Genomic DNA, 16640 nt, shown 5'->3' with positions numbered 1-16640 from the left:
GAAGTGGAGATCAGTTTCTGAGGTTTGGGACATGGAATGTAGGGACAATGACAGGGAGATCAGGAGAAGTGGTGGAAGTATTGGTCAGAAGAAGAGTGGACATATGTTGTGTGCAAGAGATGAAATGGAAGGGAAGTGGTGTGAGAATGGTGAAGGGTAGGCAGGGACAGAAATACAAGTTTGTGTGGCATGGGTGCCTGGAGGGCGTGAATGGTGTTGGTGTCCTGTTTTCTGAGGAGTTTGTAGACAGTGTGGTGAGTGTGACTAGAGTTACTGATAGGTTGATGATGGTGAAAATGATGATTGGAAAGCTCTTGGTGAACGTCATCTCGGAATATGCTCCGCAGGTTGGTCGGAGCGATGAAGAGAGGCCAAGTTCTGGTGTGCGATAGAGAAGCTGATGGAAAACGTGAAAGATGAAGTTGTTGTGGTAGGAGGAGACCTAAATGGACATGTGGTAAAGAGTATGGACGGTTTTGAGGGAGTTAATGGGGGTTACGGATATGGTGTGAGAAATGGAGAAGGTGAAAGGATTTTGGAGTTTGCTGATCGAGCTAATTTGTTGATTTGTAACACTCAGTTCCAGAAAGGGGATAATAAGCTTGTTACATACACGTCAGGTGGGTCGACGACAACCGTTGACTACCTGATGGTGCGTAGGCGAGATAGGCGGCACTTCCGGGACACAAAGGTGATCCCGGGGGAGGAGGCTGTTTCACAGCACCACTTGGTTGTCTGCGACATAAGGGTGAAAGGTGCGAGGAGAGCTCGGCGGGTGAAGTACCAATCGACAATGAAGGTGTGGAGGTTGAAAGAGGTGACAGTAAGGGAGGCATTAAAAGAGAGGCTGAGTAGGGTAGAGGATGATGTGGTTGAGCTTGAACGTGGTTGGATGTCAATGAAAGATAGTCTGTTGGGAGCCGTTGGTGAGGTATGTGGATGGACAAAAGGACCACCGAGGCACTCGGAAACATGGTGGTGGGATGATGAAGTTGGAAAGAGGATTGACGAGAAGAGGAAGAAGTTCAAGGAGTGGCAGAAGGTGAAGGGTATGGGAGCAGAAAATGCAGAGCATGAAAGTTATAAGGCAGCCAAGAAGGCTGCAAAGAAAGAGGTAGCAAAGGTGCAGGAGGCATGTAGGAAAATGTTCGGAGAACGCTTGGATTCTGAAGAGGGTCAGAGAGCGGTATTCAGGATTGCAAAGCAGATAGCGAAAGAGAGGTGTGATGTGATGGGGGTGAGTTGCTTGAAGGATGAAGTGGGACAAATCGTTGTGGACCCAGATGGAATTAAAGGAAGATGGAAAAGATATATGGAAATGCTGTTGAATACAGAGAATGAATGGGATGGCAACATAGAGAGTAACCCAGTTTTAGGACCGGCAGAGAAGATAACTCAGGAGGAAGTTGAGGAAGCGATAAAAGCATTGAAGAGTAGAAAAGTGGGAGGGCCGACGGGAGTTGTGGGAGATATGTTGAAGGCAGCAGGAAGTTGGGATGTGAAGAGAATGACAGAGATCTGTAATCTGGTGGTGAAAGAAGGCCGCATTCCGGTGGTTTGGGAACTGAGTACCCTCGTCCCTCTATACAAGGGGAAAGGTGACCCTCTGGAGTGTGGCTCGTACCAAGCGATAAAGTTATTGGAGCATGGAATGAAGGTATTGGAAAGGTGTTGGAGAGGAGGAGAAGGAAGAAGGTGAAGATCGACGAAATGCAGTTTGGATTTATGCCAGGAAGAGGAACGACAGACGCGCGCTTTATTGTGAGGCAGTTGCAGGAGAAGTACATGGAGAAGAGGAAGAAGTTGTTTCTTGGGTTTGTTGATCTGGAGAAAGCATTCGATAGGGTTCCACGCGAAGTATTGACATGGGCATTGAGGAAGTTAGAAGTGGAGGAATGGTTGATCAGAGTAGTGATGGCAATATACAAAAGAGCGCGCACAGCTGTAAGGACGAAGGACGGGAACAGTGGTGAGTTTGAGGTGAAGGTGGGAGTGCATCAGGGGTCGGTACTAAGTCCACTACTATTTGAAGCTGTGATGGAGGTGCTGGCTCAGAACGTAAAGGAGGGTTTACCGTGGGAGTTGTTGTATGCAGATGATCTGGTGTTGATTGCTGAACGTATGGATGGACTGAAGGAAGAGATGAACAAGTGGAAGGAATGTATGGAGACAAAAGGTCTGAATGTGAATATAGGAAAGACAAAGGTGATGGCAAGTGGTAAAGCATGTGGTGAGGTGGAAAGAACTGGGAAGTGGCCATGTGCTGTGTGCAGGAAGGGTGTCGGAGTGAACTCCATTCAATGTACAATGTGCGCTGAGTGGGTTCATCTAAAATGTAGTGGTCTGAGAGGGTCATTAACCAGTGTGGCAGCTACATTCAAATGTAAGGTGTGCACAGAGGGAGCTGCAGATGGAGGAAATGTTGAGTTGGATCTTGGAGACGGCGTGAAGCTGGAAGGTGTGAAAACACTTTGCTACCTCGGAGACATGCTGAATGGAGAAGGTGGATCAGACACGGCAACGGTTGCTAGAGTGAGACGTGCATGGAAGAAGTTTCGGGAACTGAGTGGCATGCTGATGATGAGGGGAGTGTGGTTGAAGCTGAAGGGAAAGGTGTATGCTGCATGTGTGAGAAGTGTTATGATTTATGGGATCGAGACATGGGTCATGAATGTAGAGCAGCAACGAAGGCTGGAAAGGGTGGAAATGCGAATGGTTCGGTGGATGTGCGGAGTATCGTTGAGAGAGAGGAAGACAAATGATGAATTGCGAAAGATGATGGGAATAGAGCCTGTGATTGATGTTGTGAAGAGGAACAGGTTGAGATGGTTTGGTCATGTGTTGAGGAAGGATGAAAGTGACTGGTTGAGAAGAGTGATGGAAATGAATGTAGAAGGAAGTAGAGGACGGGGAAGACCGAGAAAGACTTGGCTAAAGATGGTGGAAGAAGAAATGCGGGCAAGGGGGTTAACAAGGAGAGATGCAGAAAATAGGGCAAAATGGAGAATATTGTCATGGGGACCGCAAGGCTAACCCCCGCTCTAGCAGGGAAAATGGCCTTAAAATGCATGTTGTTGTTGTTGTTGTGTATTCGGTGGGGAGCATACCTCCGCCAGGCTGAACAGTTTTTGTTTTGCATCCCACCAATAGGCCGGATCTGGATCCGGACCTAAACCAAAATCCATTCGGCTTGTTCTTGTCACCTCACCAACTCATCCACCTAATTTTGGCATAAATCGTCCACAACTTTGAGATATTCTGCAAAATATCGTTTTTGGCCGATCTCTCGATGTTGAAGAATTACTTTCAAAATTGCACCAAAATCGGATCTTCACCAAAATCAAATCAACTCTTCCTTGTCAAACACCCATCCTGTCCACCAGATTTCGTCCGAATCCATCCATAACGTTTTGAGATATCTCGCTCACAGACAAACAGAAGTGAAAACATAACCTCCATGCAGCTTCTGTGGCCGAGTTAATAATGGGGGCAGGGATCAGTGAGGCTCAATGGTAGGTACGGGAGAAACTTGTATCATGATGAATTGCATCATTGAAGAACTGGAGGGAAGAGCTCAATAGAAGTGATTCGGGGAGAATGTATCACCGATGAGAGAATAGGCCGATGGAAGTAGATGTAAGTTGATTTTTGAATTGCTTTTGGGAGAAAACATGGACAGGGATAATAATGGGTTGGAGGAGCAGGTCCAGAAGATAGGAAGAAAGCACATCCAGGTTACCAATCTCTCTAGTTATCCTCATTGAGAATTGATCTCAATCGTTTATCAGGTGCTAATACATCACCATGATATTTTTTTTATCATTACCTTCTTTGTTGGAGGAAATCTGTATAATTAAACATTGGATTTTTTTTTTGTTTGTTTGTTTACAGACAATTTGTTTGCAATAGGTTAAACTAAATGAAGAAAAGGATTTCCATTACTTATATGATGCTTTTGGTTTATGGTGTAAAAATAATTTTGTCATGCTTTCATCAATGCATTATGTTACATAAATTCAAACAAAATCTTTGTCTTGATCAGATGAATGAAGTCAAACAGAAACTTGGAATCCCTTTGAACAACGTCTTCGCTGTGAAAAATTATGCCACTACGGCAGAGACAGACACCAACATGGACATCCTGCTGTTGTCTACTTTCAAACACATGATCAACTTCGCTGGGCGCTTCATTAAAAACACCGTAAACAGTGAGTGAGATACACATGTTTTTATGAAACGATCGTTGCACTCTCCGGATTACTTTTTGATTACTTTTCCTGCATTATATAATTTGTGTGCAAGTTTGTTCGTGTGAAACTTTATGGAAAGTTTAATGATGTATGTTGACAAATAAATAATGAATGCGAAATATCATCAGGTTGAAATGTGCAATGTGTGTTGAGTTCTGGAAAATCAAGCTTAATGATCGTAATCAAAAGGATCATATGATGACTTTTCAGAGTTGAACTAGGAATGTTTAAGTGAACTCCTGTCTGCATATTTCCCTATCCCTCATTCTTACCCGTGTCCCTTGCACGTGTCCATGTATTTTGTCCCTTGCCCTGCTGTTGTTGTTTCCCCCCTTTTGTTTCTACTGTTTGGTCCTTTTGTTCTGTTGTGTCCTGATTCGTTATATGCTCTTCTCGCTCTTCCACGAGCCTTTATACAAAAAAAGCAAAACATCACATTTGTAAATTTATGTGAGGTGATTATTTATATTTAAAATTCATTATGGAGGTGATATGTTGGTGGTGGTGCTTGTAGAGGAGAGGGGCATTAAACTGTTCGTGGTCCCTGATTGGAGTAACCCCTGGGTCAGTGATTGGTCAGCTGTGCTGCTGTGCCTTGTGTGGAGAGAACCCTGTTGCCAGAGATTAGTTAGCATGGGGGGGGGGCAGAGAATATCTGATTCTGGGGGGAGGGGGGGAAGGGGGGGGAGGTGGGTGAATGGTGATTGGTCGAGTGTGATCAGTCGGCAGAGAGGGGAGAGCTGGCATCCACTTGCATGGGAGATACAGCTCATGGACTCTGAGGCTCTTAATTGCTCATGGGACAATTCCAAGTTCCTGTCCTTGCATCCTCGCTGTGACGCTCAACTTCTGTTTGGACCCACTCACTGTACCTGTAAATACAAGTTCTACAACAGTTTTGAGTTCTTCACCACATGTTTTCCTATATGACTTGCCCGGTTTGTGCGCATGATTGTGTGTGTCTGGCGTCGGGGATTGGTTTCATTGCGTAATAAGTATTGTCCTTCTATGAATTGTTGTGGTGTCATTTGTGTGGGATTCCATGCAGTCTGTTCCGTGTCTGCACTATATTATTTATTTCTTGAAGACGGAGTTTGCTTTGTGAATGCACCTTTTTCCACGCCAACGTTTGGGTTTAATTGGTATTACCGGAGGGCTTGGTTTGTAGTAATCCTGATTTATAATTATCGATGTTTTGTTGGATTGTACCGAAGCACAGAGCAATGGTCGCCGCCGCCATCAGTTGAACAGGATAAGTTATGGCTTTGGTTAATCCTCAGAGCATTGGCTCCAGTTTGGTCAATAACTGCTGAAATTATTGTAACTAGGGCATGCCCGTACTATATATAAGCTAGGACGTGCCCGTACGTGGGTGCCCGTTCCTTGCCAAAAAAAAAAAAAAAAAAAAATTTGTGTAGGGGTGTGTGTGTGTAAACATCCTAGGGCGTGCCCGTACGTGGGTGCAAAAAAACATGCGTGCAAACAACAACAACAAAAAAAAACTTTGAAACCACGTGGCAGTAACGACCACAGAACCCCCCCCTCTATTTACATGAATGGTTTGGTCCATTCGCAACGACCACAGAACCCCCCCCCCCCCCTCTATTTACATGAAATGGTTTGGTCCAAAGCGAACGGCTTGCGGTGTTTGGTAAAGAAATCGCCATAGCTCGGTAACTACTTGTCCGATTAATTTCAAACCTTGAAAAGGCACATCCTCGGGTCCCCAGCAATATACCTGGCAAGTTTCAAGTATATCGGACCGGTAGTTGTCGAGAAACAGCGGTCACAGACAAACATACACACATACACACATACAAACACACATACACACAGAGATTAATGGAATTATAGATAGACTAGGGCATGCCCGTACTATATATAAGCTAGGACGTGCCCGTACGTGGGTGCCCGTTCCTTGCCAAAAAAAAAAAAAAAAAAAAATTTGTGTAGGGGTGTGTGTGTGTAAACATCCTAGGGCGTGCCCGTACGTGGGTGCAAAAAAACATGCGTGCAAACAACAACAACAAAAAAAAACTTTGAAACCACGTGGCAGTAACGACCACAGAACCACCCCCTCTATTTACATGAATGGTTTGGTCCATTCGCAACGACCACAGAACCCCCCCCCCCCCCCCTCTATTTACATGAAATGGTTTGGTCCAAAGCGAACGGCTTGCGGTGTTTGGTAAAGAAATCGCCATAGCTCGGTAAGTAATTGTCCGATTAATTTCAAACCTTGAAAAGGCACATCCTCGGGTCCCCAGCAATATACCTGGCAAGTTTCAAGTATATCGGACCGGTAGTTGTCGAGAAACAGCGGTCACAGACAAACATACACACATACACACATACAAACACACATACACACATACACACATACACACAGAGATTAATGGAATTATAGATAGATCAAACAAAATCGGTGGGAAGGTCCACACGACGATACATTACAAAGTCATGAAAGTACACCAAAAGGAAAACAGGAATGCTTGTACTAAATAGATGATGCTTGTGATGAGGCTTTTTATGCTTTGTTGAAGCAAAACGTTTTGTTAAAACATTTCGTTCTCTCTTTTACAGAAGAAGAAGAAGACTAATTGTCAACTGCTGCATCAAGCAAACCTTCAACTCTTGGGATGCCTTCTGTTCCTTGATTTTTTTTTTTTCAAGAATATTAATTACTGTCTCCCTTTTCTTAACAGAATCAAAAAAGTCATTTATGAAAATGTGATTTGAGCTTCCGCTTTAATTGATTTTTTAATAACATAACAGGGTGCCTTTTCAATCTGAATGATTGTTGCTTTATGATTTTACTTTCTTCTTCTTTCTTCTCCGGGCAGGAATTTGGGATTTGTTGAGGGTGCTGGCGATAACTCGCCTACTTTTTGCAAAAGACACCGTGGGATCTTTAACATTCACCAACTAATGCTGGCAGATGGGACACCAGTTTAACGTCCATCCGAGGGACAGCACACACATTGATGAATCACCCTGTCTGAACAACACCGGGATGACAGTTTATTGTTGGGTTGGGATTCAAACCCAGGTTAGACATCTCAGACAGAGTGTACATACCTCGAGGCCATCCGGTCTGCCAATGATTTTACTGATTGCTATCAATATTTTCGGAAAAAAAGTTTGTTCTCTCAATTAATTAAAATGTAACTTGGTGTGCAAATAAGTGTTGATTTTCTCGATGAATAAAGTTTAAGTGAAAATGTAACTTGGTGTGCAATGTGTGTGTGTGTGTGTGTGTGTGTGTGTGTGTGTGTGTGTGTGTGTGTGTGTGTGTGTGTGTGTGTGTTTATAGGAGGTATGCTCATGGAATAGCAATACATTAGTGACATTGGGACAAACATCATGTTAATCAACGAACAGCAAAATAGGAGAGGGAAGAGAGAAAACCCTGAAATTAGCAATATTTCATATTTAATATTTAATATTTCATGGATGATATTTCAAAAAAAGATACTTCAAGGGCCATTTTTAGTTTGCAGTCTTCTTGCCCCATCCACAAATTTAAGAAACAGTAGCACATCCTGGTACTGCATGGAAAATAACATTGCATCACACTCCTCCCCAAGTGAATCTACAATTGCATGTCGTGGTATGTACCACAAATGTTTCCCAGTGTCGAATGCAACCCAGAGTTCATCAACTTGAAGTGAATGTACATTCGCTACTGAGAGAACCACAACATCCATGTTAACTATCAGTACCATTGTATGAGACAGCCTGCTGTTGACAGGATCAGTTATATGGAGGAGCAGTATCTTGGTATCTCCTTCATCATGGCTGCAGGATGGGATACCAGAGTTAGTAAATGATGATGTTGCGTCATCTGTGCCCATTGATGTGCTGATCAGTACTTTGTCTTCTACTTTAAAGTTTGTCACATATTCTGACAAAAAGAGGAATAGCTCTGCGTACTTTTCTTCTGACCTGAAGAAACGAGGCCAATTTCCTGAAAGTGTCGCATTAGCCACCTTCCGCGTGCGTACCGCATGCCCCCGTGTATCTCTTTTGCTTTGTTGCAGACTCTTCAGGTATCTGTCCCACACAACATCAGCAACTTTACTTTGGGATGTGGGACAAACACATCTTGGCCAAACTCTCCAAATGTTTTACATTTGTGTACTGATGGTAACATGTGAACTACAGCAGCTCCATCAAATATTATAGCATGAACATCTGGTGTTTTTATTGTAAATGCAGCTTCAATTTGGAGACACTGAAGTAGATCAGACCGCTGCCCAATCTGCAGTTTTTTTCTGACAGAGTGCTGAGGGGGGGGGGGGGGGGGGGGAGGGAACATTCCTGGTTTTCATGCCGAAATAATTCCTCCAAATTTACATCCTCTGATTGGCATGCAATGTAAAGTCGGGCAAAGAGGGATAAATCATTCTTCCATTCGGACATTTTTTGTTATTCTCTCTGTGTGGCTCTTGTCATTTTGTGTGTCAAACAAGCGCAGCTTGTTTTTGTGCATAATATCGTCTTTCCATGTTCCTTTGATATGCACTTCTGTAATACATTGGAGTATGTGTGTACACATCGCCATATAACTGGACTTCTCTAATGGTGCTTTTCCACCATGGTACGGTACCGTACTGTAACCAAAATCCGTTTTTTCGTTTTTCCATTGCCAAGCGAACCGTACCGTACCTCATACTTGTGCTAAATTTGGTTTCTGCTATGGATAGGTACCAAGCGAGCCAAACCCGGACCTATGGGTGGAGCTGCAATACTGCAGACCGTCGATTGGTCAATCGCAATCGTCACAGAACCGTCACGCAATGTTCAGACCCAACGGCCATTTTGTAATACCACAATTCCGGAGAGAAGATAGCTCATGAATAAGTGATAAGATTCAGTAAAAACACGTGGAAAACCCAGAGAGTTTGGTCTACTTCTGAGATGCAGTTTCTTTCTCTTTTTAGCTCTTTCTGGCGTCTTTCAGCTTCTTCTCAAACACGTCCTCTCTCTTTTTGCATTTCGCTAAAAAACTCATGTTCAGACAAAACCCAAACCCGACGAAGAAGTAAAACACAGCTTCAAGTTCCTCCATAGTTGCGGAGCTGTTTACAGTTTAGTGTCGCATGAGAAATTACGTCACCAGAGCGGTCGTGTTTTTTTTCGTCACTTCAGATAACTCCGCCTATTTTTACGGTTTTGTTGTGCGATGGGAAAACGACGCAGGGATTACCGTACCGTACTGTACAGTGCCGTACTGTACCGTACTGTACAGTGCCGTACTGAACCGTACTGTACAGTGCCGTACTGAACCGTACTGTACAGTGCCGTACTGTACCGTACTGTACCGTTCTGTGCAATGGAAAAGCGCCATAAGTGATATACGTGGTAGTGCGGTGGTTATCGGTCTATAACCAGTGTTGGAGTTTCAAATGCTTTGTTGCTCGGCAAAGTGACTTCTCCATTGCTAGGAAACACTGTTGTTATGACGTACCACAACCATGCCATTTTAAGTCCCCAAAGTTGGTTTAGTCTGTGTTATGAAATCAAGTCGAGACCTCGTTTCCCAGATATGAGGCTTTATTTAAATATATCTCCACAAACCTATATGCACAGAACAAAGAACAATATCAGAACTACAGCAGAGATTATATGAGCATTTCAATGTCCAAAAGCAAGCACATAAATAATTTCCTGTCATACCTTTCTCGAGCGTCCGCTCACAAAAGACAGATACGAAACCAAAACTCCTCCTTTTCCCTACAACCCATTGTATTCCCTTCTCAAGGCTATTCCATTCAAATCCTCTTCTTAATATTCATCACAGTCTGTGTACAATGCATTCAGAAAGTATTCAGACCCCTTCACTTTTTTCACATTATGTTATGTTGCAGACTTATGCTGAAATCGTTTAAATTCATTTTTTCCCTCATCAATCTACAGTCAATACCCCATAATGACAAAGAGAAAACAGGATTTTAGAAAGATTTGCAAATTTATTCAAAATAAAAAACTGAAATATCACATTTACATAAGTATTCAGACCCTTTGCTATGACACTTGAAATTTAGCTCAGATGCCTCCCATTTATCTTGATCATCTTTGAGATGTTTCTACACCTTAATTGGAGTTTACCTGTGGAAAATTCAATTGATTTGACATGATTTGGAAAGGCACACACCTGTATATACAGACTTGGCATTTAATATGGAATATATTTTTTTTCTTGACTTGGGTTTACTTTCTGAACTCGGTATATCAATCTTGTGAGTTTCTTTCATGCTTCAGTGATTTCTTTGTTAAAAGAACCATGTCACTGATTGTCTGTCGCAGCAAGAAGTCAATAACAGGATTATATCACAGGTGGCTTGACAAAATGTACGGACAGGTACATTTGACGATTGGCTTCACAATCGGATATATAAGGGTTGTTGCGTTCTGTGTTCGTGGAAAACAACTGCTGCACGTCTACAAAAGTTATTGCTGCTTCCTCTGGAAAAGGTCCGTCAACTCAACAATGCTGTTTGTCATGGAGTGGTGGCTTTACGAAATTCCGGCATGAAACGGCGTGCTATTGCTCGGCAGTATGGCATCACTCAAGGTCAGGTGTCAAAGATCCCGAAACGAAATGCTCAGAGGGGTGTCCCTACTCCAATACCGAGGCCAGGATGTCCCCGCAGAACCTCAAGGAGGGATGATTGCCAGCTGCACCGGTTAGTCCGCAATGGCCGTACCAAGTCAGCTAATCGGCTTAGGGCTGAGTGGCAGCAACTGACAAATGTGCCTGTATCCAGAAGGCTAGTCAACCAACGACTGGTTCAAGCAGGCTATCGCGCCAGGCATCCCCTGAGAAAGCCACGCCTGACAAAACAACACCGCCAGCGCCGATTGCAGTGGGCCAGAGAGCACCGTAAATGGCAGCCAGGACACTGGAATCATGTGATCTTCAGTGACGAGTCTTGATTTCTGGTCTATCGTCAAGATGGCCATGTCCGAGTGCGCAGGCAAGTGCATGAAGCCTACAACGAAGATTGCATAGTGCCAAGAGTCCAAGCTGGAGGTGGTGGGGTGACCGTTTGGGCTGCTTTTCATGCAGGGGGCAAAACTGACCTGGTTGTTATGAATGGAAACCTGAACCAGTTCAAGTACAGGGCCATTCTGGAAGAAACATTGCTTCCATTTGCTCGTGCAGCCTTTCGAGGAAACTTTGTCTTCCAAGATGACAATGCATGGCCTCATCGTGCTCGCATGATCCAACACTTTCTTGCTGACCGTGGTGTAGAGCATATGGATTGGCCTGCCATGTCCCCGGATATGAATCCGATATAGAACTTGTGGGCAGAATTAATGCATCAAATCGACAACTTGGATCAGCAGCCTGCCTCTGTGCGTGAATTGCAGCAGGCTATTGTCACTGCATAGCAAGCGATTCCTGTCCAAACCTTGGCAAATCTCGTGAACAGCATTCCTCAACGTGTACGTGCTCTCCTGAATGCTCGTGGGGGTTGCACGACGTACTGAACTGTAATTTTACTGTCCGTAATCCCAGTCGTAATTTAACTTTTGTTTTTGTTAAAAAAAAATTTGGCTAATGTGCAAAATAAAGAAATACTTCTGGAAAACGTACAGACGTTTAACACAGTACTGTCCATGAATTGAATTCAATATCAGTTTACATCACTTTCAAGGATCAATTTATTTGCTTCGAAATGTCAAATGTGGTTTTTGTTTCTTTTAAAGGTCACATTAACGAAAGCTGGAATAATTTCAACATAATTCCAATGAACTTTTGGTTCTAAGTCAACTTGAAAAGTAAGTTCACCCCCACAAAAAAAATATTCCATATTATATGCCAAGTCTGTATAAGGTCTGTATAAGCTGGCAATGCATATCAGAGCAAAAACCAAGCCATGAGGTCGAAGGAACTGCCTGCAGAGCTCAGAGACAGGATTGTGTCGAGGCACAGATCTGGGGAAGCCTACAAAAGAATTTCTGCTGCATTGTAGGTTCCCAAGAGCACAGTGGCTTCCATAATTCTTAAATGGGAGAAGTTTGGAACAACCAGGACTCTTCCTAGAGCTGGCCGCCCAGCCAAACTGAGCAATCGGGGGAGAAGGGCCTTGGTAAGAGAGGTGACCAATAACTCGATGGTCACTCTGGCTGAGCTCCAGAGATTCTGTGTGGAGATGGGAGAAACTTCCAGAAGGACAACCATCACTGCAACACTCCACCAATCTGGGCTTTATGGCAGAATGGCCAGACGGAAGCCTCTCCTCAGTGAAAGACACATGAAAGGCATTGAAAGGCATTGAAAGGCGAGGAATCCTATGACCCTTGGAGACTTTAAATAATTCATCCATAATGAGACTGCTGCCTTAATGACTGAAGCATGCAGAACTGTGTGTCAGAGTGCAGTTTGAACATTTGAACTGATCTGTTTAATGTATAGTAGACTGATTAGACTGTATTACGAGTAATCATGTTTTGTTTTGCACCAAACAACAACAACAACAACATGCATTTTAAAAGGCCATTTTCCCTGCTAGAGCGGGGGTTAGCCTTGCGGTCCCCATGACAATCTTCTCCATTTTGCCCTATTTTCTGCATCTCTCCTTGTTAACCCCCTTGCCCGCATTTCTTCTTCCACCATCTTTAGCCAGGTCTTTCTCGGTCTTCCCCGTCCTCTGCTTCCTTCTACATTCATTTCCACCACTCTTCTTAACCAGTCACTTTCATCCTTCCTCAGCACATGACCAAACCATCTCAACCTGTTACTCTTCACAGGCTCTATTCCCATCATCTTTCGCAATTCATCATTTGTCTTCCTCTCTCTCAACGATACTCCGCACATCCGTCGAACCATTCGCATTTCCACCCTTTCCAACCTTCGTTGCTGCTCTAAGTTCATTACCCATGTCTCGCTCCCATAAATCACAACACTTCTCACACATGCAGCATACACCTTTCCCTTCAGCTTTAACGACACTCCCCTCATCATCAGCACGCCACTCAGTTCACGAAACTTCTACCATGCACATCTCACTCGAGCAACCGTTGCTCGAGTTTTGCACCAAAGAACAATAATAAACTTAGTTTGTTGCAGGTATCGTTCTTCAAAATGTGCCATGGATTTCTGGGCCACTTTGTATATACTTCTTGCCATTTCTAATTGGCTTAAATGGCCGTTACTATGAAAAGCATGGTTCCTCGGAAATATATAGCTGGTTACGAAGGAAGATAACATTTTATGTGATGGGCACCAATCTCAAACGTTTCAGCAGTTTTTTGTTTCAACACATAATATACCAAAAGCTTCATCCTTCTTTCAAGACATGACCAATTTTTACCTTAACAAGTGTACTAAGAGAGGGCGTTATGCACGCTTCCTGTGGCAATACGAGACATATGCAACCCCCATTCACAGTCAACATGTTGGGTTGCCGTGGAAGCAGAGGGGAGAGATGCCAGGGAAGCATTGGGGGCAACAAGGAAGCGGTGGGGGGGGGGGGGGGCAAGACGTCAGGGAGGCAGTGTCGCTGGACGCTGGGGAAACAGACTGTGGCCGGGACGTTGGTGAAGCAGAGGGTGGGCGGGTTGCTGGAAAAGCAAAGGGTGGGCAGTATGCTGGGGAAGCAGAGAAGGGGGCTGGACAGCAAGGAAGCAGAGGGGGCAGACGCCAGGGAAACAGATGGGGTTGGGTAGGCCACAGGCTGCATGCAAACCACACCCACATTTTTAAACAGTCGCTACTGCTGTTTAACATTAAACTGAAAGGGAGGAAACCCAACGGGTTACTACAGCAAAATAGCTCAAATACACTGTTTACTTGTGTCTTGAAAACAACTACATCAATCAAGACTGGCTGGCTGAGAGGATTACACTCTCTCCAATAAATGAGCAAACCAATGCGATCAATAAAAACTCTTGAAAAAGTTTTCTACACAAAAAACTAAATACACGTCCATCAATAATGTCCTCGATGAAGATGTGACAACTGAATAATCCTTTATTTCAGACACATAGTCCACATATCAATCATTACTGGACAATATGAGTATCACACAAAAAGGAAGTTATTCGATCTCTGCACAAGTGATGAACCACTAAGGCCAACAACAATGAATGATTTCACAAGCATGTTGTCAATGAGAATGACACAGTTTCTAAATTGCTATACTCGGACTTCTTGAGGGACTATTGAAGAGACATCACCTTATGATTCACAAAGGTTTGGGAAACACTATGCCGGCTAGTAAGGCCCAACAACCGTTGAAAAGCATTGATTGTTATCGCACTGATTTTACACAAGGATGACTGAACAAAATTGCTCCACCAAGTTGAACAATACAGGTTGTAACAGAAGGATTTTAACAAACAACTCTGAATTCCACCAGAACAGATGAAACACCTACGAATCACCATATTTTCTCACACGCAGAGGGATCCATATTGTCGCTTCATGTCATGATCATTACGTATGTCATTACTGATGATGTGACCTAGATATGTATACATATCAACACACTTCAACAGGTCACCATACAGGTAAAAATCAGGTATGTCGTCAAACCTAACCTGTCGAGTCTGAAACACCGTGCACACCGATTTGGCGGTGTTCTGCACAATCTCAAGTTCAACAAGTCTCTGTTCACAAATCTCAAATAACATCCGCAAGGCAAACATAGACGGAGCCAGTAAACTAATATTTATCAGCCTAACAAATGTTAATGACAGACATCCCTTTCACTTTACAACCAATCTTTGCACTATTCCAAAACAAATTTAACAGATCATCTGTGTACACATTAAACAGATAGGGGGACATGACACTTGTGGAAGCACTAGATTTCCTCTAAACAAAATTCACTGAGCTTCACTTTATTTCAACAAGCATTTATTGAATAAACACAAGTGCGGAGAAGTTTGCTTGTTTAAACCAAGCTTGCCTCTGCCCAACGAGGGTCAATCCACATATTTATACGAAAATCTCCGAGGTGGGATTACAAATCCCTTGGTTATCAGCAAGGAGCAGTTTCTGGTTGCATCTTCACCACTCTTGGTTTCAGCTGAATGTCAAGCCACACAATCTAATAAATGCGTTGGCTAGGAAAAGATAAGCAAAAACAAGTTCATCTTGATCAAAAGATACGTGTTGAAATGTGCATAGAAGCTGATTCTGAGAAGCATATGTGGCAAGCACTACTTGCTGCCTACAGCAAGAACAAAGGTTATTTAGTTTTTCACTTTTCCAAGCAAACAGATTTATTTACACATTTCAAATTCTAAATCCCACTCATCAAGATTTCTGAAACCACACTGCCATGCTGGCATTTCTCCTGTGAGTATCTCACTATAATTCACCAAATGTCCGTCCGTCTGTCCGTTTGAAGGTACCGCAGAAACGGCTGAACCAATCGCAACGATATTTTGGGTGGGTAATCCTATGACTCCCTGGAGTAAAATAGGCCATATCGTTTTCCAATTTTTCCAAGTTTTCAAATTTTCCAGTTTTTCCAAACCCGATGAAATAATATTTACCGATATGAACAGTGATGTGGCTTTTATTGAAATTCTACAATCACTGTTTAGATTTTGATGACAATTATGAACTGGCCGCGAATGCGGAAGTGGACAGATGCTGGCAATGCATGGGTTTGATAATATCCAAATACAACCGTCATTCAATCGTAATGTTAAATCGTTAAACGTTAATCGCGTTAATCGTTTTGTTAAAGTATTAATTGATGTTTGGAATTGAGTGAATACAATTACGATTTTGAATTCATAATTGTATTCACCCAACCATACGGAACTTCACATCAGGATTTAAATATTTGTTTATGTCACGCATGTTGTTAAAAGTTTATTTTTTATATTAATATGATTGCCCTCGCCAGAGGAGAGGGTATTGCATTTGAGTCCGTTTGTTTGTTTGTCTGTTTGTCCGCACAGAATAAATATGATTTTCTATGCAACCGTTGGTCCGAATGACAGGAAATTTTCACCATAGGTGCATACTTTCCCCTCAAGTTCTGTATTCCGTCATATATGAAAAAACACCTTTTTCTTCTTCTTCTTTAAAAGGTTGCTTTCGACTTGCTCACCAAATCTATCCATCCCAAAAAAAAATTCCATCTCTTTCAGTGCCTCTTTTCTACATTCCCTAAACTCTCCTGCACTCCATCCTCCCTCCAGCGTCTTTAAACGTATTTTTGACTCGAAGATCACAAGAAACTCATTTTGCAATAAATGTTCGTTTCCCATTAATCGTACACTTTCAAAAATCCAATCTCACCCCTCCCCTCCAAATCTTCCCCATCACCCCTCCCCTCCAAATCTTCCCCCTTGCCACTCCCCTCCTAATGCTCCCCATCACCCATCCCTTTCAAATCTCCCCCCTTTCCCCTTCTCTCC

General features: G+C 43.2%; 1 protein-coding gene across 5 annotated transcripts in view; it reads left to right on the top strand.

Annotated features, from left to right (window-relative positions):
* LOC137422723 (interferon-induced protein 44-like) overlaps window positions 1-11940 on the top strand; it is a 229449-nt gene extending 217509 nt beyond the window's left edge. For 4 of the 5 annotated variants that reach the window (XM_078770644.1, XM_078770639.1, XM_078770656.1 and 1 more), the window contains 2 exons: window positions 4043-4208; window positions 6834-7476. In XM_078770644.1, the coding sequence (XP_078626770.1) occupies window positions 4043-4208; window positions 6834-6850 (183 nt within the window). In that variant the 3' untranslated portion in view covers window positions 6851-7476. Of the gene's footprint in view, window positions 1-4042; window positions 4209-6833; window positions 7477-8435; window positions 9466-9526 lie in introns of those variants that run through there. The other variant, XR_013621953.1, reaches the window with a different exon arrangement.
* The last annotated feature ends 4700 nt before the right edge of the window (window positions 11941-16640 follow it).

The sequence above is a fragment of the Myxine glutinosa genome, chromosome 1 (genome assembly GCF_964187855.1).
Source record: "Myxine glutinosa chromosome 1, kmMyxGlut1.1, whole genome shotgun sequence".
In the NCBI taxonomy this organism is placed as follows: Eukaryota; Metazoa; Chordata; class Myxini; order Myxiniformes; family Myxinidae; genus Myxine; species Myxine glutinosa.
This window is presented reverse-complemented; position numbering and strand designations above follow the sequence as displayed.